At 37.6% G+C, this 25,144-nt stretch overlaps 2 protein-coding genes and 1 long non-coding RNA gene across 3 annotated transcripts in view; 2 read left to right on the top strand and 1 right to left on the bottom strand.

The window, feature by feature from the left end:
- Positions 1 to 2,547: 2,547 nt before the first annotated feature.
- Positions 2,548 to 11,019, top strand: scin (scinderin). The gene is made up of 16 exons (XM_048201307.1): positions 2,548 to 2,821; positions 4,676 to 4,830; positions 5,334 to 5,495; positions 6,359 to 6,508; positions 6,715 to 6,807; positions 6,899 to 7,031; positions 7,119 to 7,207; positions 7,718 to 7,933; positions 8,441 to 8,577; positions 8,674 to 8,764; positions 8,918 to 9,088; positions 9,458 to 9,635; positions 9,749 to 9,870; positions 10,042 to 10,119; positions 10,274 to 10,334; positions 10,590 to 11,019. Exons 1-16 carry the CDS (start codon positions 2,629 to 2,631, stop codon positions 10,760 to 10,762), a joined length of 2,202 nt encoding a protein of 733 aa, XP_048057264.1. The 5' UTR covers positions 2,548 to 2,628; the 3' UTR covers positions 10,763 to 11,019.
- A 6,125-nt stretch (positions 11,020 to 17,144) lies between these two features.
- On the top strand, positions 17,145 to 19,728 carry arl4ab (ADP-ribosylation factor-like 4ab). The gene is made up of 2 exons (XM_048201308.1): positions 17,145 to 17,297; positions 17,947 to 19,728. Exon 2 carries the CDS (start codon positions 18,076 to 18,078, stop codon positions 18,679 to 18,681), a length of 606 nt encoding a protein of 201 aa, XP_048057265.1. The 5' UTR covers positions 17,145 to 17,297; positions 17,947 to 18,075; the 3' UTR covers positions 18,682 to 19,728.
- Positions 19,729 to 20,093: 365 nt separating this feature from the next.
- The window catches only part of LOC125274827, a 50,826-nt gene continuing 45,775 nt past the window's right edge, over positions 20,094 to 25,144 (bottom strand). The window contains exons 2-3 of the long non-coding RNA XR_007186329.1: positions 21,043 to 21,273; positions 20,094 to 20,948 (exon numbers count right to left, since the gene is read on the bottom strand). This is a non-coding gene — a long non-coding RNA (uncharacterized LOC125274827). The remainder of the gene's footprint in view (positions 20,949 to 21,042; positions 21,274 to 25,144) is intronic.

Raw genomic sequence — 25,144 nt, 5'->3', positions numbered from 1 at the left:
ATACACAGAACCGCTGGGTGAAGCGGTCATAGCCGTGTTTTATCATGAATAGAGAATCAAGGACAGGAACTAACCATTTTATAAAAGATGATATACAGGAAACAACACACTTTTTGTTATTATTTATTTATTACTTTTAAATTGAATTACTTTTTATTTTACTTTTAGGCCGTGTGTCCACCAAAGCGTTTTTAGCCAGCTGAAAACGCCCGTCTGTGAGCGCTTGAGAGCGCTTCTGCAGCGTAACGTTTTTTTCCGTTGAGACGCTTTGTTGCTATGATACGGAATATCAGTTGGCCGGTGTTGTATTTGTCCCGCCCCTCATTCACTCTGATTGGATGGCTGGCTAAAAAGTGACAGTGATGAGCGCAGCGTTTTACTCAAAGTTGAACATTCTTCAACTCGAGGCGACCAGTAAAAAACGCCGAGCTCTCAGCGCTTGAGCGTAAAAAAGACACTCAGCGGCTCGTTACGCTGCATTCACACGGGGCGCCGGCGTTAACGCTTCTCATTTACTCTGAATGGGTGACGTCATGCGTTGCCGAACTGAATTGTGGGTTCCGTCGCGTCGCTTCACTCGCGTTGCAAGCGGCAGAAGTTGAAGATTTCTCAACTTTTCAAGCGCCAACGCAGGCATCATCCAATCAGATGGCCCTATGCAAATTCCCTAGAGCAGTCGCTAGCCAACTGCGTTCGTGCAACACTGGAAAGTAATGTGATTGGCTGTAATCACTATAACGATCGCGTCAACACAAGCTTCAGACACGCCCTCCGTCAAGCGTTGACGCTGACGCCCCGTGTGAATGCAGCGCTCCTGGCGTTTAAAAAACGCGGCGCTCCCATTGAAAACAATTGAAAAAGTACGCTCGGAGCCGGAAAAAACGCTTTGGCGGACACACGGCCTTAGTGAATTTATTTTATTTTATTTTATCTATTACTAAAATAAAAAAAATATGGTTTCCCCTTTTAAAGTAATTCAATTCCATACATTTGTATAGTAAATATTAAATATTAAAAAAGTATATTTAGTCTTTTTTCATTATATAAATGTATTTTTTTTTTTAAATAAATGTATTATTATAAATGCTTTAAGCTGTGCACTTGGGTTGAGTGTTAACTTTGTTACCATCATGTTTTCCCGTTTTAAAGTAATAAACTATTCCATAAATTTAAAAAAATTAAAAATTGTCAGTCCCTTTGCCATTAATTTGCATAGATCACTGAAAAGTGGATGTTTGTAAAAAATGTCAACATTAAACAAGACTTTTCTAATGAAATGATCCTGTTCCGCCGAATTATTAGTTCAACTAGCAAACTTCTGATAGTTTGCTCTGATAGGTTTGGTCTACAAAGGGTTTCTTCTTTTTACATCTCATATTTACTTCTCTGTGCATAGGCCTAATGTAAGTTGACATGACAAGTCAAGTTTGTTTACTCTGGATTTAAATACTATAGATAGTTGTGGTTGCTTCGTTGGCATAAGTTTAAGCTATTCCTTGCCAAGGACTAGAATTGTAACTCACTGGAAATTAAAAGTTCATTTCTCAGGATACTCTCTGAAGTCAGCGACTGTATATGACAGCTACACCCTTGACTTCCTGAGAGATGTTGAACTACCAAATAAATTAGTTTCCTTTTTACATGGTGTCAGTGAAGGATTTTCTGTGTAAAGTAACAGTTTTTTTTCTTATTTATTTCATATCAGATTACCATCCTCATTTTTTTCCAGTGGTTTTTATACATTTTCTACCTAACCTAATTAAACCTCAACCCCACCCATCCTGTTGAACTACATCTTTCAGCTGCAGCTTTTGCAGATTTTCCACCTAATTTATGATAAATCTCCAATATTGATGCAAAATAAGTTGACATTGTGACTCATAGTAATAATTATGTAGAAATGTACATATGTGCACAGCATTAGTCATGAGACTAATTGTGGTTGGCAGAAATTCGATTAAAATGTGCATGCATATATATATATATATATATATATATATATATATATATATATAAAAAAAACAACAAGGTAATATGATGGTATATAAATTGCAATATGTAAAATGTGTGTAATCCTTGTAGTGCAACAGTGAGAGAACCTCAAAAGCTCTGGATATATTTAGGTTTTAGCTGTCAGTCTCCCAATGCATCTCTTGATCAGACACTAAACAGGCTCTTTATATCAAATCTTTGGAGGGTGTCCATTGTCTTGGAAGTCCTTTGCAATATTTACTATTCCAAATGGTAGACACTTAAGTAAGAAATGTAGAAATAAATGTGCTTTGAATGTAAATAAATACATGTCAACTATCTTTTGCCTCCTGTTATGGCAACAAACCTATTACTAATCAGTGTCTTTTAACATCAATTTAGATAGCACTTTTCATTTAAAGTTGACTGATGTGGCTTTATAACGTGAGCAAAAGAAGAAATAACATTATTTGATTTCTCTTTTTTACATGGCACTTCTCTCTCTCTCTGCATGTTTAACTACTTCATGTTTCTGAACACGCCCACTTAAATGTATCAGTGAAGACATCTGCACACTGCTGTTATTGATTCAGTGCAGTCAGGCCACAGAAGTACACTGTCTGCCTCTCAGCTCATCTGCGCACACCTCTCTCAGACATGGGGCTTCACCACAAAGAGTTCGAGCGGGCTGGCCAAAATGCCGGTCTTCAGATATGGAGAGTTGAAAAGATGGAACTGGTCCCTGTGCCTGACAACTTACATGGGAACTTCTACATTGGTGATGCATACCTGGTGCTCCACACTGTCAAACAGAAGAACTCGTGTTTCTATGATCTGCATTTCTGGCTGGGTAAGCAGCAGTTGTTCTGTACTTTAGAGAAGTGCTTAAATGTATTGAATCAACTCTTAACATAACACAAATATTATATTATATTATATTATATTATATTATATTATATTATATTATATTATATTATATTATATATTCTTTACTCAAAAGTGCATGTGACTGCAATTAAACAGTAAAATGACTAATCTCTGCACCTTAACTACCTCAGTACCTTGACTAATCTAGTACCTTAAACATTCAAGAGGGTATCAGGTCAAAGTTATATTCACAAACTTTTGTCCAGATCTGTATGAATGATGAATTTTTGAGAAAAAAGAAACTGCAAAATCTCAGTTACTACATAAAAGGTTGAGGAAAGACGACGGAAAATTACCTGAAATGATACACAAATGAGCATACTGTAAATACACCAAATGATAGCCTGAGCAAAGTATATGGCACCTATAAAACTACGCTTTCGTAATATAAAGGTTGTAAAGTTCATTCTCAGAAGCGGGCACTGGGTCTCCTGGTTTTTATACTGGACTTTCATCTATGCACCTACTCTATGAAGAGCATGTTTTTAATTTATGTATTAAAATTCAATTTGATATTTTGAAGTCAAAAGTGTGTCAGGGTCATACAACAGAAAGAAGCCTCATTCTCAGAATTTTTAAGTAGTTTGGCATTATCGTTAAATATTAATTTTTACGATTTATTGATTTATTTACTGCTAGTTAAAATCATGTGGTCCAGGCAGCATGCAGAAACATGCAGGGGAAAAAATTATGTCATAAAGGGGACCCCTGCAGTCCCTTATGTCAAGGTGTCATAGGTGAAGGTGAATACATCTCTAAAGATGTTTTATTATTTTACCTTTTGTGACAAGATTAAAATGTCATGTGATGCAACTTCCTGAAAATGATTGATATTTAATTCATGATATGTGTTGTGGTGAAGCCTCAGGCATAGATATGCACGCCTCGGTTGCTTCAAAAAGCTGTGTCACTGTTATTTCAAAAAACAAACTTCTGTGTTCAAGTTGCAAAAGAGTAGAAAACACAGGAAGAACATGTAGAACATGAAATAATGAGTATAATTTATGGATTTTACTCTGGCAGAGTCTACAAGACAAATATAACGTTAAAGTTCTGTTAAAGGGTTAGTTGACCAAAAAATGAATGTTTAATGTCACCAGTTTTCTCATAGAAGATCACAGAAATTTAGAAGCCATTTAGTTGCCAGAAACCATGTTCACTTAATACAGCTTCCTTTCTTTGCTAAGTGAAAGCACTTTCTTTACTCCATTAGATGTTTCAGAGATGTCAATATCGCTGTGATGTTTTGGCCTTGAGTGTATGTAACCACACACACACACACACACACACACACACACACACACACACACACACACACACACACACACACACACACACACACACACACACAAAACAGCCTCCATTATGAGTCATTAACCACTTCCATTGTAAATGGATTCCTTAATGATGTTTCTGCCTATCAGGTCTTTGTTGCCAAGTCATTTACCCTAAAAAAGCCTGCTGAAAATGGGCAGCATCGCAAAGAAAGGCCTTTTACGTCCCACAACACATCTGTGGTCACATGCAACAGCTACTACAGCAGGCTTTAAGGTGTAAAAATTGAATAAACACTTTGGGTATCAGTTGTCGTCAAGTGTGAAAACAAAAACAAACAGCTCTTTCTGGTTCAGCACTGCAATGCTCATGCCTCTGAGGAGCAGAAAGTGTAAAAGAATAAAAGAAAAACTATCACTTAAATATTAACCTGAATAAAAATAATAGTCCACAGAAGTAGGTGTGGATGAAGTCCCTCTATACTTTTTCTCTCTCTCTCTAGGTAAAGACTGCACACAAGATGAAAGTACAGCAGCGGCCATCTTTACCATTCAGATGGATGACTACCTGGGAGGCAAACCAGTCCAGTACCGTGAACTCCAGGGTTTTGAGTCCAACCACTTTACCAGCTATTTTAAAGGCGGGATCACATATAAGGTTTGAGACAGTTTATGTCCCTTCTGTTCCTGCTCTCACAACACTTTTATTTTAGTTTTAGTGACTCCCAACAGTGTACTATTCTTCATTTTACTTCAAGTCTGCTTTATGTTAAACACAAAGCTGCTGTTTGTTAAACACAAAACTGATGGAAAGGCTGACAGTCGCTGCAGTATTTATTTGCAAATTGAGAAAATGTTTCCTAGACTTCACAGTGCAAATCTAGGATTAGTTGTTTTGTTTACAATTTGGGTGAGGTAAAATCTACTACTCAAATACCTTCCTACTTAGGACCTTCTGTTTTTCAAAAGCCCAAACTTCCATGATGGTCTGGTGGGATGTTGTGTTATAGCATGTGTTTGGGGACATTCAACCCCTCAGTGTTGCATTTGGCCTCAGACTGAAAATAATTATTGGGTTTAAAAACGGAAAGTGTTTAAAAATGGAAAAACAAGAAGAAGGAGCAGAGGAAAAATGAGAAAAATATTTTCTTACCTCCTCAGACCGGAGGTGTGGCATCAGGATTTCAACACGTGGTCACCAATGATCTTACTGCCCGTCGACTCTTCCACATCAAGGGCAGACGCACAGTCCGGGCCACAGAAGTGCCTCTCGCCTGGGCCAGCTTCAACAATGGCGACTGCTTCATAGCTGATCTGGGAGCGGTAAGACCTGTTGCATCAACAAATGGCTGCATTAGCCAAGTATGGGTAATGAGAGTGGAAGAGAGTGATGTTTATTCACTCATTTCCTGCCAGTAAAGAGACTCAAACCCACGACCTTTGGCTTACAAGTCCAACTCTCTTTTTCATTGAAACATCCATGGAATTATTTAGCAAAAATCTCCACACTGTGATTTCAATAAACAGCAAAAGAACTGCTGCTTATCCTGAGTTAGGATAACCCAAATAGAATTCCTACAGAAATGGCATGTATTACACTTTCTTTTTTCATAGACAATAACTGGCTGGTTCACTTGTGCAGTGTGTATTTAATATCCTCTCTGTATGCACTTAGGGTGGGTTATATCATTGGACTGCTGTCAAATTACTTTGACTGTCAACATACTGTGTAGAACAAATGTTATTAGAGCACAAGGGATTGAACCATGCCTCACTCCAAACAACAGATGCATCCATTAAGCATCTAACAGGCCCTTACTGACCATGCATTGCATGTAATAGTTTACAGGAAGATTAAATGTGATAATACCATTTGACTGACTGATCTGACAGCACACTTAGTGATCCACTCTCTCAAATCTCTAATAATGGAAATTAAAGACCAGTCACAAATAAACAGCACAGACACATCCTGACTGATGCCATTCCACATACTATATGGTGGTATTTTCAAAGGTATAGAGGCAACTCAAAAATATTATTTCCTAAGAAAGCTCATGTGTCACTGACAAAATTACCAAGAAAGAAACAGATTTTTGAGGTTGATGCCTTCCTAGGAAGTCTGCTAGCGATTTGTTTTTACGTGTAACAAGATCTCCAAAAATTGATCAGATTTCTGAAACTAGGTAATCTACCAATGGTGTGGGTCTAAGTGCAACAAGTTTGAGCGCCTCAAAGCTGCACAGGTGGCTACTGGCATCCGGGACAATGAAAGAAATGGACGGGCCAAGCTGGTGGTAGTAGAGGAAGGACAGGAGCCTGCAGAAATGATAAAGGTATCAAATAAAAGTGTCAAATCAAACATCTTAAGTTTATCTGATTTTGCATGCAACAGAATCTTAAGCATCTGGTAGAACTTGCTTATTTTTTATTTTTTTTTTACCATGGATTTAACAGTTAAACCGATGTTTGCTATAGGCAGAATGATATCTAGTTTAGCTGGAAAGTTTGACATTTTATAACTTGGCTTTGCATATCAAAGGTTCTTGGTATGAAGCCTGAAATTCCTGAAGGTGACGATAATGAGGATGCAGTTGCTGACATGTCTAACAGGAAAATTGCCAAACTTTACATGGTAAACAAGTCAATAAGTTCATTTAATCTATATGCAAATTCAATAGATGTGAACTAACAGGTTATTACTTAAATACCATTGTGCTTTACAGGTATCAGATGCAACAGGAAAAATGCAAGTGACACTTGTGTCAGAAGAGAATCCGTTTAACCAAAGTGACCTGTTGTCTGAGGAATGCTTCATTCTGGACCATGGAAAAAGCAAAATGATCTTTGTGTGGAAAGGTATCTGTAAACTGAAGCCATTAAACAAAGGAGTTGTGTGACATTCACTACTTAAAGAGGTGCCTGACCTTATTTTTGATGATCTAGGCCGCAACGCAAATCCAAGTGAGAGAAAGGAAGCCATGAAAACAGCTGAGGGTTTCATTAAGCAGATGGGATATCCTGAAAACACCCAGGTTTAGAAACATTAAATATGTGTTTATGTTTTGCTGCATTATCATTTATTAACTTGAATGAGTGAATCACTCATGGATGTAGCAACATTGTCAGAAAAAAATATGTAAAAATGTTACTTTTACTAAGGGTACAACAGTTTCTCACTGGGGCAGTACCCTCAATGGGACATCTTAAATGTTTATAGTAGTACCTTAAGAGTACACATTACTACACTCTAAAAATGCTGGGTTGTTTCAACACAAATTTGGGTCAACCCCAACTGTTGTTGTTTTTTTTTTTCTCTCCATATTTGATATTTTTTCCCCCAGCATTTTTTAGAGTGTACTCTAAGGTACTGATATTAACTGTTTAGGGGTTTATAATGTACAGAGTTGCCCATTTAAGGGTTTTGCCCCAGTGACAAACTGTGCATGCCTATAGGTAAAATTTTTGCGCATTTTGTTTTCTTCAGACAGGGAACAAGTAAATTAATCTTTGAGTCATCCAGGGCTTTTCTTCCTTGTACACAGATCCAGGTCCTTCCAGAGGGTGGAGAGACACCCATCTTTAAGCAGTTCTTCAAAACCTGGAAAGAGAAGGACCAGGCTGAGGGTCTAGGCAGAGTCTTTGTCACTGAGCGGATTGCCAAGATTCAACAATCCAAGTTTGATGCTTCAAAGCTGCACGAGTCTCAGCAAATGGCTGCTCAGTACAACATGGTTGATGACGGCACTGGAAAAACCCAGGTCACTATTTGCATACAAGAGATCAGAGATTGTATATGTGAAATTGTGCTTGTGTTGCTTGCAGATAGGCACCTTACTGTCAAAATGACACTCAAAATGAAATTTGAAGCTAAAATTATGATATGTTGCTCAACAACTTTTGCATTCAAAAGGTGCAGTTCCACTTATTGCTTTTCAGCGAATTTTCACAGACGAGATGTTGATAGGAATCCATGCGATCTGGAATTTTGCATGAGAGCAAAAGATTTCCCCACACAAATTTTGTAACGGGTTCATGCAGATTTGTTATGTTGATCAGCAGAAAGTTGCTTGGTTTGAAAGTGTGTGATACATTGCTACACTACTGACGATAGACCTTTATGTACACAAAAATTCCCTAATTTGAGCGCATCTTGTTGTTGCAAAACAATCACAGATTGTTCTCTATTATCAAAGAAAATAATCTGATAAAATCCAGCCCCTCTAAAATGTGAATATGGATATTCTTAATCTTGTGTTGTTTCACAGATTTGGAGAGTGGAGTGTGGTAGTAGCGCAACCGATACCAAGGTTCCTGTAGACCCAGAGACATACGGCCAGTTCTATGGAGGGGACTGCTATATCATTTTATATACTTACACCAAGGGAGAAATCATTTACACTTGGTAAGCCCTGTAGAAGTGGATGGTTTCCGGAGGGGGAGTCAAATCATGCACAAAAAGAATCAGATAAGGCTTATCGCTCTATGCTTTCACCCTCAGGCAAGGTTCCAGCAGCACAATAGATGAACTGACAGCTTCAGCCTTTCTCACAGTTGAACTGGACCGTTCGCTGGGAGGACATGCCGTTCAGGTGAGGGGAATTTGAATTTTATCTACTCATTTATTGACTGTAATTAGGGCTGAATTATGGACTTGATGACTGGGGCCCCAATGATGTACATCCATGACTAAACATGACTAGCCCAGTGTTATCTTATAATGGTTCGATTCCATGTTCATCCAGGTGCGAGTGACTCAAGGAAAGGAACCACCTCATTTGCTGAGTCTCTTCAAAGACAAGCCTCTGATCGTGTATAAGAATGGGACTTCTAGAAAGGGAGGACAGGCACCCGCACCTCCAACCCGCCTCTTTCAAGTGCGCAAGAACCTGGGCACCATTACACGAATTTGTGAGGTGAGTCCTGGTCTCTGGTGAAGCACAACGTCCAGAAACATGGGTTTGGTCACATGAAATGATCAGGAAAAGGAAGATCCAGCTAAACCAAGTTTCTTGTGCATGGTTTCCATGTCTAACCTGATCATTTATAGTCAGTAGATGGTCCAAGTTGGTTTAGGTGGTTGATTCAGTGGACCACCATGTGGTGGAGCTGAAATTGACATGCTAGACTATCTCGGTCACTCTGGTTAGCACTAGCAGATCTTCTAGGCCAAGATAGTGGAGATCTGCTTGATTTTCCAAAACAGTTTTGACTATCTTTGGTTAGAATGACCTATTTTTAATTTAGATATGAACTTTGAGTTTGCTGGTTTGTGGTCTAAACAGGTAGATGCCAAAGCATCAAGTTTGAACACCAATGATGCCTACCTGCTGAAGTTACCTCAGGGGGATGGATACATATGGAAGGGAAAGGGGGCCACCGAGGAAGAGGAACGAGGGGCAAAGTACATGAGTGAGAATCTGAAGTGCAAAACCAAGGCAGTTACTGAAGGAAACGAGCCTGGTACGGCCTATATATAATAGATTCAATTCACAATCTTCATACTCTACTCACACATTGAGTGGAATGAAGTTCTACATTTATTTATATACTTATTGCTCATTTTCCATTTAAAGAGGACTTCTGGAAGGCTCTAGGTGGAAAGACAGAGTATCAGAAATCTGAGATGTTGGAAAGTAAAACTATAACACATCCTCCCAGACTGTTCGCCTGCTCCAACAAAAGCGGAAGGTTCATCGTGAGTATCCTAGACCTGATAAGAGAGAACCAAAGTCCTTTAAGTAGTAATTTTGCATGGAAGACACTGCAGAAAATATAAAACGTTGACTTTTTGTGCTAACCTCTCAGATACCACTACATACAGGCAAAATATTGTTTGGCAACTAACTATTCATTTTTTTAACAACAGATTGAAGAAGTACCTGGTGAGTTTAACCAAGATGACCTGGCAGAGGATGATGTCATGTTACTGGATGTCTGGGATCAGGTTAGAGAGTTATCTCTCTTTATGATGTTTTTCAAGATTATCTCTAAGATTCGAAGCAGCTGTCTCTGACAATCTTTAATATTCAAAGATATCTTCTGACTTTCATGGGTTAGCGTGTGGTACATGTCTCTGACCCCTGATTTCCATCTCTCAGGTGTTTGTGTGGATTGGAAAGGATGCCAATGAGGTGGAGAAGACTGAGTCTGTCAAATCTGGTGAGATCAGCTGGCACACCTTCCTTAACACATTTTTCTACATAATTTGAACATAAAACTGAAACCCCTTCAGGGCTTCAACAAGTTTAACAGCATACTTACCTGAACAGATGACATGATTCACACGATACAGCTTAAACATAAAATATTAAATCCAAAAATCATGTAAAATCAATATTTTGATTACGTCCTGTCTTTGTAAACTAATAAATATGGTAATTCAACATTTTGAATAAGTATTTTGTACCTTTGCAGCAAAGACTTACATTGAGACAGACCCATCGGGACGGGACAAGGAGACATCTGTGGTGGTGGTGAAGCAGGGGCACGAGCCGCCCACCTTCACCGGCTGGTTCCTGGGGTGGGACGCCTCGCGATGGGACAGTGACCTCATGGCAAGAGCAGTGAAATCACTGCAGGTTAACTGAGGACTGCAGTTCATTCCAATCCTGAACTCAACAGAAAGATAAAACAGATTGTTTACTGAGGGAATTATTTTGGACAGTTCCTTTAATATCCTACTAAAAATATGCCACATGTCCAACATATTAAGTTACTCAATACTCTTCAGAACATAAAGTGTATTTCTCTTAGAATTGTTTGCACAGATTTATATTTCTGCTCTGGACTTCTGTAAGCATGATTTGCAACTGTACAATTAAAGAATCAATTCATTTATGAAAAATGCTTTTTCTTAGTCAATGCAGCTCACAAGAGCCCCCTAAAGACAAAAGACCACCAATGCACACAAAAATACAGTGGAAGTACTATGGTCAAGTGATGGTATAAGAAAATAACATGGTACTTTGAAAAACACCACGATACCATATGAATTTCCATGCATCAGCATCTTCATGGTACTACTATATGATACATGTAGAGGCTACATATAAACACACTGATATAAACACAAGAAATATATAAGAAATACATATAAAGGTAAGGGTTAAAGTTCATCACACCCAATGGATCTTTATTGTAAATAATATTTACTTTATTTGGTACATACAAACTGTAAGTATTTGATCTTAGAAGGATACAAGGCTGTAAAATTATTTTTTAAACCAGTCTTTTTTCCCCCCTTAAAAATCGTATTTGAATGTGTGGCAACTTGCCGGTGGGGAAATATGTTGTATGCACCCCTTCAAAGTAAAATTTGAATAGGAGGAGAACATTTGGCAAAATAACTGCTTTCAACAGATCAATCATTATTCATAAACAAATTTATTATGTATAAAAGTCGAAGAATATTCTGTGTGAACCCAAAAAAGCTGCATCATGCTTATAATGTCTTGAATATGAAAACACAACAAACAACAAATCCATTTGTCTTAAAGTGGTGGAACATAGTGCAGAACAAAGTGCAGCCATTAAAGCCGCGCACACACTTAACGATTGTAAGGCCGATTATGAATGTAAATTGATACTTATGACTGATCGCGATCAAACGCGTCCAGTCGCGTTCAGTCTGCGATTACAGTCGGTGTTCAAATTCCATGTGTAAGTATTTAAATCGGCTTCAGTCGCAGGAAACAATCGCTTGTATGTTCAGCACAGTCTTAGAATGTTTTAGCTAGTCGTTAAATGTGTGCCCGGCTTAAGTTGCCCCAACAGGGCATTGTGAATCAAAAAGTTAAATGAAAATAAATAAATAAAAATAAATAGAATGAAGAAAATATTACATCTACATGTGACCCTGGACCAGAAAAGTCATAAGTCACACAGGTATATTTGTAGCAATAGCCAACAATACATTGTATGGGTCAAAATTATCGATTTTTATTTTATGCCAAAAATCATTAGGATATTAAGTAAAGATCATGTTCCATGAAGATATTTTGTAAATTTCCTACCATAAATATATCAAAAATGTATTTTTGTGAGTGGATATGCATTGTTAAGGACTTCATTTGGACAACTTTAAAGGCGATTTTCACAATATTTAGATTTTTTTTGCACCCTCAGATTCCAAATTTTCAAATTGTTAGCCAAATGTCCTATCCTAACAAACCATACATCAATGGAAAGATTATTTATTCAGCTTTCAGATGATGTATAAATCTCAGTTTCAAAAAATTGACCCTTATGACTGGCTTTGTGGTCCAGGGTCACATATAACAACAACAACAAAAATAAATAAATAAAAAAACAAATAACAAAAATAACAATGCATACAGACAGTTTCTTTCAAAAGACATTCGGAATAGGAAGTTTGTGTTATACGTATCCTCCCCGCTCCCCTTTTCTATCTCTCTTCTCTCTCCTGGGTAGAGTTTTAGTGGTTTGCATGAAATTTCTTGAAGCACTCAATATGCAAGGCAACACCGCATTTCTCACATGCAAAGGAAGTGCATCCATCATCACTATCAAATTAATGTCTAATGTACAGTAGAGATGTCAGTTAAAGGGTTAAGTTATGTTTTAGGTGGGACATTATGAAAGCAAAAAGCACTAAACAAGACCAATCACCTTGATTTATTAACATATTAACACAGTATAGCCCATTTCCCAATGATACACATACATTATATATATATATATATATATATATATATATATATATATATCCTCATGTCAGAAAAGATATCTTTATATATGTGTGTGTGTGTGTGTGTGTGTGTGTGTGTGTGTGTGTGTGTGTGTGTGTGTGTGTGTGTGTGTGTCAACTAAAAATATTTGGTAGGGTTTGCCTTCATCATGCTTCCTGGAAGTAGGGGTAGGAAGTTGACAGCCTCATGTCAGAAGATATCTTTTTTTTTGTTCTTGAAATCCTTTATTTGGTTGTTTGCTTGCATGTCATTGAGACATAAAACTTGGATAACATCTAGAAAAATACTTACAAAAGGAAAATGACAACTATACACTGCGGCAACTACAGTTGCAGGTGGCCTTAAATGGGTTTTAATATTACTTCCTCAATAAATATTGGTAAAATGGTGAAATGAGTGTAGTGCTTGTAGTGCTGATGCATTGTGCATGGACAGCCAAATGGTTTGGTCAAATATATGATACATTCGTGATTAAAAAAAGTTGGAATAATATTGTTTCACTTTATGTTAGTGAGAACATCCCATAGACTTAAACTGTTTTTATTATATCCGTATAATTATACTTTCTCCCCTGATTTCACAGACAAGGTTTAAACCTCCCATGTTTGAGCTGTTTTAACTAAAGGCAACTTACACTTAAAATATGTAAAATATGTCACTGCCATTGTTGTGTCTCAAGATGCACACCAGTAATGTTTTTTTTTCTAAGGCATGTTTATAAAATCTACATAAATATCCTAATTGAACTACGGCCCTGGCTTAATCTAAGCCCTGTTTGTGAAACCAAGCCTCTATGTCCTAATCCAACCCCTATCCCTAAAACTAACCCTCACCTGTGCACGGATTTAAAGACTAACATCTTCTGGAACATTCATGAGCATTTTTAACCAACGAGGTCTGGCTAGTTGGTGCTTCACTATATACCATTTTGAAAAGTGTGAATAATTTGGACCTCACATGTACAGTCATGTGAAAAATTTAGGACACCCTATTGAATTCCATGGTTTTCCATATAAGGACATAATAAAAAAAAAATCATCTGGTCCTTGGCAGGTCTTAAAATTTGAAAAATAAAACCTCAGCTGAACAACAACACATGACATATCACACCGCGTCATTATGTATTTAACAAAAACTAGGCCAAAATGGAAAAGCCATATGTGACAAACTAAGGACACCCAATGATTCAATTGCTTATAGATCTACTTTTAGCATCAATAACTCAATAACGTAATCATTTTCTGTGTGACTTTATCAGTCTCTCACATCATTCTGGAGAAATTTTAGCCCAATCCTCTTTATAACGTTTCTAGAGTTTATTGAGTTTTGTAGGCATTTGTCTCTGCACAGCTCTCGCCACAGCTTTTCAGTCGGGATGAGGTCTGAACTTGACTGGGCCATTGCAACACTTTGATTGTTTTCTTTTTCAGTCATTCTGCTGTAGATTTGCTGCTGATCTTTAGATTATTGTCCAGTTGCATAACCCAGTTTTGGCCAAGATGGCTTCACATTTGACTCTAGAATACTTTGGTATAGGGAGGAGTTCATGGTTGACTCAATGACTGTGAGGTTCCCAGGGCCTGTGGCTGCAAAACAAGCCCAAAATCATCAGCCCTATACCGCATGCTTGACTTTTGGTGTGAGGTGTTTGTGCTGATATGCTCTTTTGGTTTTCACCAAACTTGGTGCTGAATTATGGCCATCTGAAGATGCTGAAACATCTCCACTTTGGCCTCGTCTGTCCAAAGGACTTTGTTCCAGAAGTCTTGTGGTTTGTTCTGAAGCAACTTTGCAAACCTAAGCTGTACTGCCATGTCCTATTAGAGAGAAGAGGCTTTCTCCTAGAAACCCTTCCAAACATGCCATACTTGGCCTGTCTTTTTCTAACTGTACTGTCATGAACTTTATCATTTAACACGTTGACTGAGGCCTGTAGAGTCTGAGGTGTAGTTCTTGGGTCGTCTGCAATTTCTCTGAGCATTACACGGACTGATCTTGGGGTGAATTTGCCACTCCTGGGATGATTGTGTCTGTTTTGAATGTTTTCCACTTCCTCACTGTAGAAGGAAGGACTTCAAATTATTTAGAAATGGCTTTATAACCCTTCTAAGATTAATGGCACCAAAAATTGCTTCTCTAAGATCATTGCTGATGTCTTTCCTCCTTGGCATTGTGTTAACACACATTTGAAGGCTGAAGACGCTCAAACTGCCAAAACTTCTGCTTTTGCTGATGATCAATTAATCAAAGGTATTTGATTAGCAGCGTCTGATTGTTACTTACCCTCTTAATTCCTATGTTAACAGTAAGGGTGTCCTTAGTTTGTCACACATGGCTTTTCCATTTTGCCCTAGTTTTTGTTATATAAATAATGACACGGTGTAATATGTCATGTGTTGTTGTTCATCTGAGGTTTTATCTTCCAAATTTTAAGACCTGCCAAAGAACAGATGATTTTTTTTTTTATTATTATGTCCTGATACGGAAAACCATGGAATTCAATAACTTTTTCACATGACTGTATAGCCAAACCTGTACACCTGCCTTATATATACCATGATCAAAAAACTTGCTGTAAACATGCCAGTGGCCCCATTTGTGACTGGTGGGTTTTTAGTAAGTAAATGTTTGATGCACATCTTAAAAATGTAAAAGTATTGTTACATTTACACAAACAAAGAAACCAAGTAAAAAAGAAAAAAAAAGAAAGAACGAAGTACTTGGTTTATCATCCCACTTTCCCCACAACTGCTAAAAAAATATTAAATTATGTTACTTTGAGCTATGTTTTTACTAGTTTCCTGCTGTTTCAGTTGTGAAAAGGAATAAAGTGTAACTGTAAAACGTAAAAAAACAAACAAACAAAAACTGTATGGAGTTTGTTTCATGGGATATCCAACAAATGGAATAAATGTGCTCACTTATCCCATTATTTGGGAATAAACGTGTTAAGCAATTGAAAGTATCAAGGGTGAACAATAACAGCCCATGTGGTATTTCCTTCCAAGACCACAAGATGGCGCACAAGTAAAACAAAAATTTTACGGACAAAATGCATCATTAGGAATAACATAACAGTTCATCCAGCGCTGCATTGAGTGCTGCTAACACTGCTTTATTAAAAAAAAAAAAAAAAAAAAATATATATATATATATATATATATATATATATATATATATATATATATATATGACCAACAATAACTTTAGATTTTAAAACCAGCAAAATTGTTACCCCAAACGGTTTTATTATAAAAGATCAACCCTTAAAACCTCCATTAGTTTCCATGCGTTATTTTATTTTATCGTATTTTGTACATTTGCTGAACTTTATTGAATATGCATATTTCGCTAGACATGCGAATGTGTTTATAAAGTCATGTCGTATTTTTAAGTGACAGACTAACTAACCAGTACTGAATTAACTAGTTTATTAAGAAGCTCAGACGAACGATTGTTTGAAGACGAGCAATCAAGCCAGTCTAGGGTATTCAGTAGTTAGATCTCCGGTGTATGAATAGATGTGTGGTGTACGTGACAGCACGTCCATCACGGGCTAATTGTCTATTGAAAGCATCGCTAATTGTTCTGACACTTTGATACGCCTCCTTTCTTTGACAGGACTGGCTCACTTATGTTTATTCTATTTTGCTTTCCACTACATAGTAATTCCACTACAAGTTGATGACCTGCATTCACTTCTTTTAAGGTTAAAATTCAGGGGCAAGACTCTTGCTGGGACACAGTTTTTCGCAAATAAGTTATGTTAAGTTACGTTTACATACATAAACCACCTTATTTTTGTTTAATAATATGTTAGAATCGAACTTAATGGAGTCGGTTCTTTCGAATTCATTGCTCAAAGAGTCTAAAAGAATCGGACAGCTCATTCCCACACTCTTTTAAGCGGTGTCTCACTCAATAAAACATATACTGACACTTTATAACGAAATATATTAGAACACAAGGGCCAGAACGCTGGATGAAGTGGATATTACCAATAATACTGTACTTTTAAACACAAAAGCACACTCAAACTTTTGTTTCCCAGCTAACGCTCACCTGTAAACGCGTCTCTCAAACTTTAAACGCCTTGAGCGACGTTAACAGGTGGTGAGGAGGTGTGTGCAAAAAGACGACAGGCTTGACTTTTCACCAATCAAACTGCAAAGAAAATAACACGCGCTAACTGAATTGAACCAATCAGCGCGTTGTTCCAAACAGTGGGCGGAGCCAACCCTGCTAGAATGAAGTGGAATGCTTCTCGCTGTAGAGTCAGTGAAACAGGCGCTGTTACAGGGAGTGGATACACTTGTCGGCTCAGCTGATCTGAATGGCAGCAATATTTTGGAAATAGTCGCAAACATTTTCATCTACTGAGCTAACGTGTAATGCAAGGATCGCACTAAATAAGGTGGGTGCCGCACGAGATTTTATTTCCTTATAGGGGTGCTTGCAAAGCTTAAATGATAGAAAAATAACAGTCTATGCAATAATATGATTTAGAGTAACTTATTATTTTGGTAACGAAGCTCTAGCCTTCTGGGCTCGTAAAACATTTTAAGCGCACAAAATAATAATGCTTCTCATGTTGAATCACTTGTTGGGAGAAAATAATGAAGAAAATTCATGCCTTTATGTATGGAGATGTGCCCCTCCTAAAGCTCCTCTACAGATGGCCATAGAGATCTGCGACAGACTCGTGTTTTCCACGTTTACATAGGCCAACCGGTGCTTTTCCCCCTCTATTTGCAACTGACAACTACTGTTGAACAATAAAATGGCATGAATAGATGAACAGGAGCCTTTGCGCTCTAGGATTTTTACCGATGCGTAATTCTGGTGCCCCTGTGGCGCTACATGTGCAAATGGGCTTCCTGCTGTTTCATCCCTCATTCAACTGGCACTGAATGACATCCAGCTAGGTTGAATCTGTGTGGCTTTTAGAATGACAATGCTTACTTAAAATGAACAGCCAAGTAAAGGAGAGCTGCAAAACTGTGTGTGTCATGGTGCTCCACTGCTGGCCTCATTGCATCATCTCCTTTTTCATTTGGTTTCAGGTTATAGCAGCAGCTTCTCAAGGGAACGAGAGAAGCCTTGTGAATATTTGGTGAAGCGGTAGCAGCAGCGACACCTGGTCTCCCGAGTCTCCGCGTTCACTTTCATCCTCATAAGAGTTGCAGAACAAGATGGGGAATGGATTATCAGAGCCCCATGCCATCTTTCCCTGCCTGCCGTCCTTTCAGGCCCTGCACATTGTTATCCTCGGCTTGGACTGTGCCGGTAAGACCACGGTGTTGTACCGGCTACGCTTCAATGAGTTTGTGAACACCGTTCCCACCAAGGGCTTCAACACGGAGAAGATCAAGGTGACTCTCGGTGGGAAAGGCCGGACTGCGACCTTTCATTTCTGGGATGTAGGAGGTCAGGAAAAGCTCCGGCCGCTTTGGCGCTCCTATACGCGGTGTGCCGACGGCCTGGTGTTCGTAGTGGACTCGGTAGATGCCGAACGCATGGAGGAGGCCAAAACGGAGCTGCATAAGATCACGCGGCTACAGGAGAACCAGGGGGTGCCCGTGTTGGTGGTGGCTAACAAGCAGGACCTGCGCAGCGCGTTGCCTCTATGTGAGGTCGAGCAGATGTTGGCGCTGAACGAGCTCGGCTCTCACACACCCTGGCACCTCCAACCGGCCTGTGCCATCATCGGAGAAGGTCTACAAGAAGGCCTGGAACGTCTCCACTCCATGATCATCAAGCGGAGAAAGATGATGAGGCAGCAGAAGAGGAAAAGATGACTGTTTGGTGATGGGAATGTGAGCTGGATGTGGTGGTAGGCCTCTGTGATGGCTCCGCTGGTGACGTGCCGTGGGCCTTTGTGGCCCCGCGCTCCTGGAATTGTTGTTTCGGCGGGCTGAGTTTTATCAGTCAAGTGGTTCTGGATAAATACAGTTCAGAGACGCAAGAGGACAATATTGATTTACCACTTTGGTTGTTGGATTGTAGCAGCCGTGGGACAATCACATGGAACTTTTACATCAACACAGTGTTACGCAACGTCATGGGGTCTGTGGTACATCGAGTTCTCTTGAAGGACAACACTGGACATTAACTTGTAAATGACAAAGACAAATGGTCTTTGTCTTTGCGTCTGAAGTGTTACACGTATCCTAGCATTCATGTATTGTCTCGAAATGGAAGGATTGATTACCAAAGCTGCCATGGACATAATGAAAAATCCAGTGTATACATTCAGGTGATGTTTCCCCCATTGGTTTTTATCCAGAATGGCCACTCGTCATTTTCTCTGAGTGTTTGCTGTCTTGGTGGTCGGGGAACCAGAATAAGCTTTATGGATCACTTGTTTGGGAATGCACAAATGTTTAAATCAGATCGGAATCACAGAGAAGGGCATTTCGTCAACCGCTAAAGTAGTTCAACAGGCGAATGTGGTAGTTGTCAAGATTTGTTAAAGGTGTACTATCCTTCTTAAGTAGTTCTGTTGACTGACACATGTTGAGCTTGAGGACTACGTGTGTCATTTCTAGCTGTACCCACATTGTGCGATTCCCTAAATGACAAGAGATGTTTAAATGCACTTTAGAAATTCCCTTTTCTAATCTATGAACTTGCAGCATCTGATTTTTTTTGTAAAGAGTTTATCATGTTACAAAAAAAAGAAGTAATGTATTGCTTCGAATGAAGCGTTTTTTTTGTTTTTTTTTAACTATCCACTGTTCCACGTTCAAAGTGTAAGTTTGTCACTCAGTGCTCGTGTGTTGGGGGATGTTCATATTTATGTGTCAGAATTTGTACACTTTGAATAAATCCACAACTACACTAAACTTTATCATGTTTTGAGTCCTCATTATTACCTGTTGCATGATGAACTCATGCTAATTATCAAAGTTTATTACCTGATTGCATTTTTAGTCTGATAATCATTTGACGCACTTTACATATGAGTCACTGAAGGTTGTACCTTTTTATAGAGTCATTGGGACATGCAAAAGTGGTGACATGACACACATTTGATGTGTCCCGTTCTAGGCATGTGACCGGACAGGATGTACTTTGTACTCAGTCTGTTGTCAAACAGCTATATAAATGTTTTAAATTATTTAATTTTAATGTGCATTTTGGTTTCTTTATGTTGCATTTGTGAAGTATTATGTATTTCAGAGTCATTCATGTTTTAGGGTAAATGATGCCATGCTTTTTTTCTTTCTATTTATTTTACATTTTAAAATTGTAATTCATACAATTAATTTAATTTCTGAATAATTTTTGTAATAGCCAAAAATGTCAGGATGACACAACTGTTCTGATATCAATGAAGAAAAAAGAATTAAAAGAATGACATTCAACAACAAAGATGTTTTACTTTTTATTAAAAACTTTTTTGTTTGGGGGGAAAGAAAAAATCAAGGTTTAACTAAAGGCATTTTTACTTGATGTGTATACCACATAACATTTTAGACTAGTTAACAAAAAATCAACAAAGAATAGATTTTAAGAACTTTTTTTTAACTTTTTTTTAACGATTTTGGGATATATTATTCTTTATTGTGAAATGGTTCTTGTATAACAAGCCAAACCAACTGAGAGTTCACGCTTAATTAAGCATTAATCAAATAAGACTTCACAAGAATTTGTTCTTTTACAAACTGTGATATGTAACCGCTCAGAGATTTTCAGCATTTCAGTTGGTTTTCCCGGAGCCCCACAGAGTCGCATGTTGTGTTTGGAGAGGATCTGGCACAGCCGGTTCTAGCACAAGAACACTTTCCCTGGGAACAATGAGGCTTTAAGGCAGGGAGAGGGGCCTGTACACCAGCTGACCAGTTCAAACAGGAATCCATCGCTGGATGTTAGTCTGTTCAGCATTCTGGAGGCAGCTGGATGACAGACGCAGATCATGTGATACTGGCTTCAGAGATAATAGAGGTGGAATTGGCTTCTAATTGGGTCTCAAATCATAAAAAATGCAAACGTGTATCCTCCATAGAAGCCACAGCATCTTGCTCAGTGGAAAACCTTCTGTTTTGGTGCTCATATAAGGAGACTGTAAAAAGAGAATTCACAATTTAGCATCTCAAAATATAATTGCATGTTTTTATATATTACACTGTCCTGCATCATATTTGCGGAATACTTACTAATTTTAGGGTGCTGATTCCAAAAATAGTGCCTGTTTTGCTCTTATACATCACACTTTGATGTATATTTCATAGCATTTTTGCTTTAGAAAACCATTAAGGTGAAGAAGTCTTGTATTATCACCAACTGCCACAAAGACATGATGCCAAGTCCTGATTTCAAGGTTAGAATTATGGCCGTTGGTAGAAGAAAATGCAAACATGACCCAGAATCTTTTCTGATACATCTCACTGTGAAAAAAGAAAAAAGAAAAAAAGAAAAAATCAACTTAAAAAGTATTCGTGCTGCCTTAAAATTTTAAGTTTAGTTGTCACTTAGTTCAACTTCACATTTCAAGTTGAAAAAACATAAAATTTCAGGGCAGCATGAACACTTACTTTTTTAAGTTGAAATATATATATATATATATATATATATATATATATATATATATATATATTTTTTTTTTTTTTTACAGTGATTAGAAATTACAAATTTTGAAAAAAGCTTACTTTTTTTAAAAATGTTTATTTAACATTCTTTTACATTAAATTGAGTATTTGAACATTTTGAACTCCAAGCTTGTTTCCGCCACTAATTGCGACATTTTATCTCACAATTCTGACTGTTTTTCTCAGAATTCCATGATATAAACTTGCAATTGCGAGCTGTAAAGTCAGAATTGTGTGATATAAACTCGCAATTGCGAGTTATAAAGTCAGAATTGCGAGTTTATATCTCGCAGAGTTAATATTCTGACTATATTACATGCAATTGCGAGTTATAAAGTCAGAATTTTGAGTTATATGGTTAGAATTGTGAGATATAATGCAATTCTGAGAAAAAAGTAAGTCTTTTTCTCCTCAGAACTGAACTTTAGAACTCGCAATTGCAAGTTTTTATCTCACAGTTGTGAGAAAAGAAATCAGAATTGCGAGATATAAACTCACAGTTAGGAGAAAAAAGTCAGATCTTTATATCCTGCATTTGTGAGTTTATATCTCGCAATTTGACATTATAACTCGTAATATATAAATAATTTGAAAAATCTTTTTTTTAAACTATGTGATGGAAGGTTTTTATTACTATTCTTGAACTTAGCATCATCAAATTATTTTTGAAAATCAGCATTTTTTGGCAACACTTTATTTTACAGTGTCATTGTTACATATGTTACATGTAGTTACTATAGTAATAACTATAAATTATGCATAATTACATGCAACTAAACCAAACCGAACCCTAATCCTAACCCTATAGTAAGTACATGTAGTTACTTAATATTACTCAGTACTTAAATGTATAATTACAGTGTAACAAAGACACCTTAAAATAAAGCGTAACCCTTTTTTTTTTTCAAGATGCAGGGTTGTGTTGTATTTTGGAGGGTAACAACATCAACACAGCCTGGTTGGTCATGAGGCTTTGGAGAAAGGTGTGATCTGGCTGTCTGACTGTCTGCTTTGATTTGTTTGAGAACAGCACTTGAGAATTATACCTGACAACCTCTGCTTCACAAGTCATGCAGATGAGCTGAGGAATTTTAATGAACCGGTGTGTCGTGTCTTTTGTCTTTGCATGAAAGTACAGCTCACTTGTATTACTAATGCTGGTTCTGTGAGGGGGGTTGGCATTATGCCCAGTTCCCCATGGTCTGTTCCACTAAAACATCATTTAAGTGGGGCAGAGGTTAAGTTTTTGTGCCGTTCTCATGACTGTTCTCCCGGTCTTCTCCCGGTTTATCAGAATCAAACTGAGGTTAGCAGTTCCCATACTTTCCTATCGCTCCTGACCCTTCCTGTACGCTGCTGTGACCCAGTTCAGGCCCCTTTCCTTCTGATCCTGTGATGTAAGTGACGTGGGATTGAAGGGCCAGTGTTGGTAAAAGAGATCAGAAATCAGAGCAGGCTTCCTGTTTGCTCCACCCCAGAACACACTGACTAAGGACATGGCATCGTACACTCCCTACACTGAGTGTCCTGCACTGCTGCTTGTCATAAAAGAGCCACTTATACACTTGTAAAACTGTTGCTCATGGTGATAAAAGGTACTCATTAAGGCCATTTGGGAATGTAAAATCAATCTGGAACACTAACTCTTTTATGTACAGCAGATGTTTATTGTAATAATTTGGTGTTCCCATGTCTTGCAGTGGAGCTAACAATTTCCCATTTTGTGACTATATACACACTAGAGTTCAGTCATTTGGGGTCAGTAATATACATATGTTTTGTACTTTTATTCAGCATTTAAGGATGCATTAAATTGATCAAAAGTGACAGTAAAGACGTATTTCAAACAAATGCTGTTCTTTTGAACTTTAAAAGAATCCTGAAAAAATATTAAGCAGCACAACTGTTTTCAACATTGATGATAAATAGTAAAGTTCCAAATCAGCATTTTAGAATGATTTCTAAAGGATCATGTGACACTGAAGATTAGAGTAATTGCTGCTGAAAATTCAGCTTTGTCATCTCAGGAATAAACCACATTTTAAAATATACTGAAATATATATATTTTTTTTATTATAATGATATTTCACAATATAACTGCTGTATTTTTGATTAAATAAATGCAGGTGCATTTGGTGAGTAAAACATAATTTTCAATTATCTTTCCAACCTCAAACTTTTGAACAACAGTTTATATAACTTACTTGATCAGTGTGTCACGACATATTAATCACGCTAAAAATTAACTGAAATATTGATGTAAATGTAAATAAATACACTCTTAGCCTGGATTTTATATTTACTTAAAAATATAATTACAATATACTTAAAATATTTAAGTTTGGTTGCATTACTTATAAAATATAAGTATATTCTACTAATTTGTGGGTGTATTTGAATGTGTTAATAAATGTAAGTTAAATGCACTTAAATTATGAAGTTTTTTTCCTGACCACGCCTCCTACACACTGGTTTGCGGCAGGTAATGACGCCATTTTGTTGTGGTGTATGTGAATTCAAGGAGCTGTTGATGAGCAGTTGGAACATTTGTTTTTTCCAAACATTTACCTTTTTATAGTTTTTCACCAAAAGAAAAAAATACCAATTTTTAAGTTACCATCATCGAGGTCAGGGTTTGTTTTAGTTGAGCTCTTGACCCTTGACTTTTTAATATTAGATTTTGTTTGGGCAGTTTTAACCGTATTAAAACCAACCAGACAAGCAAAGTTAAAAGATGATCAGGTGGTGTTGATTATGTTTTCACATAATCATTATTTGGTCTGAATCACTGAACTCATTTAGAGCCCAATCTCTGAGTTAGATTTACATTATTGATTACAGCAACATTGTGATTCTACAGTTTTAAGTTAAATGAACACGAATTATTAAGTTAACATTACTTAATTTTTTTAGGGCAACCAATTTTTTAAGTAAATTCAACTTATCCGGGCTAACAGTGTAGATCTAAATTGATCTCAAAGATATGATGTCTTGTGCATGTATATACGCCCCCCCATCGGATGAAATTAGATGTATTTTGTTCAAACCATAACCAACCAGCAGTTTAAAACTCTTTTTTTTTTTTTATTGCAATGGTTGATTGACAGGTGAGTAGTAGTCCTGGAGATTAGCATTTACAAATGTAATGTACACATGGGTTTTCAACTGCCTCCTAATGTGTGTTGAGTAATTAGATCACAAAATGTCTTGGGCATCAACTGAAATGGATGGTAATACCAGAATCAAAGGAGTCTTTCAAACAACACTACAATCAACACTTTCATTTGTGATCCTGTTTTTAGATGGCAGAGATACCTGGCAGAGTTAATGTTTAGGCCTTTTAACGGCTTGCCATGTCTCATTCTCAGTGCTTAAATTCTGATTAACATATGTTTGAAGTCAGTCCATTTATCAGTGATGTCTAGTTGCAGGGGCGAGGTGTGAATGTCTAAACGCAGGGGTGAGTGTGGTGTGAACGGGCGGGTGGAGGATGATAGGCCTGGGTGAGAGGGGAAAGCAGAGCGAGATAAGTGCTCCACCACTCCCTGCCTTTCCTGAGAAGCACAGCGGCTCCCGCCCTCCTTTCAACGCAAATGCCAAGCTATGACGACACAGTTTGACTGAATTTATTCATTCTCCAGTTAACTTGTTACTGCGCTGTAAAAAAGA

Source organism: Megalobrama amblycephala, linkage group LG9, assembly GCF_018812025.1.
Source record: "Megalobrama amblycephala isolate DHTTF-2021 linkage group LG9, ASM1881202v1, whole genome shotgun sequence".
NCBI classification, from domain to species: domain Eukaryota; kingdom Metazoa; phylum Chordata; class Actinopteri; order Cypriniformes; family Xenocyprididae; genus Megalobrama; species Megalobrama amblycephala.
This window is presented reverse-complemented; position numbering and strand designations above follow the sequence as displayed.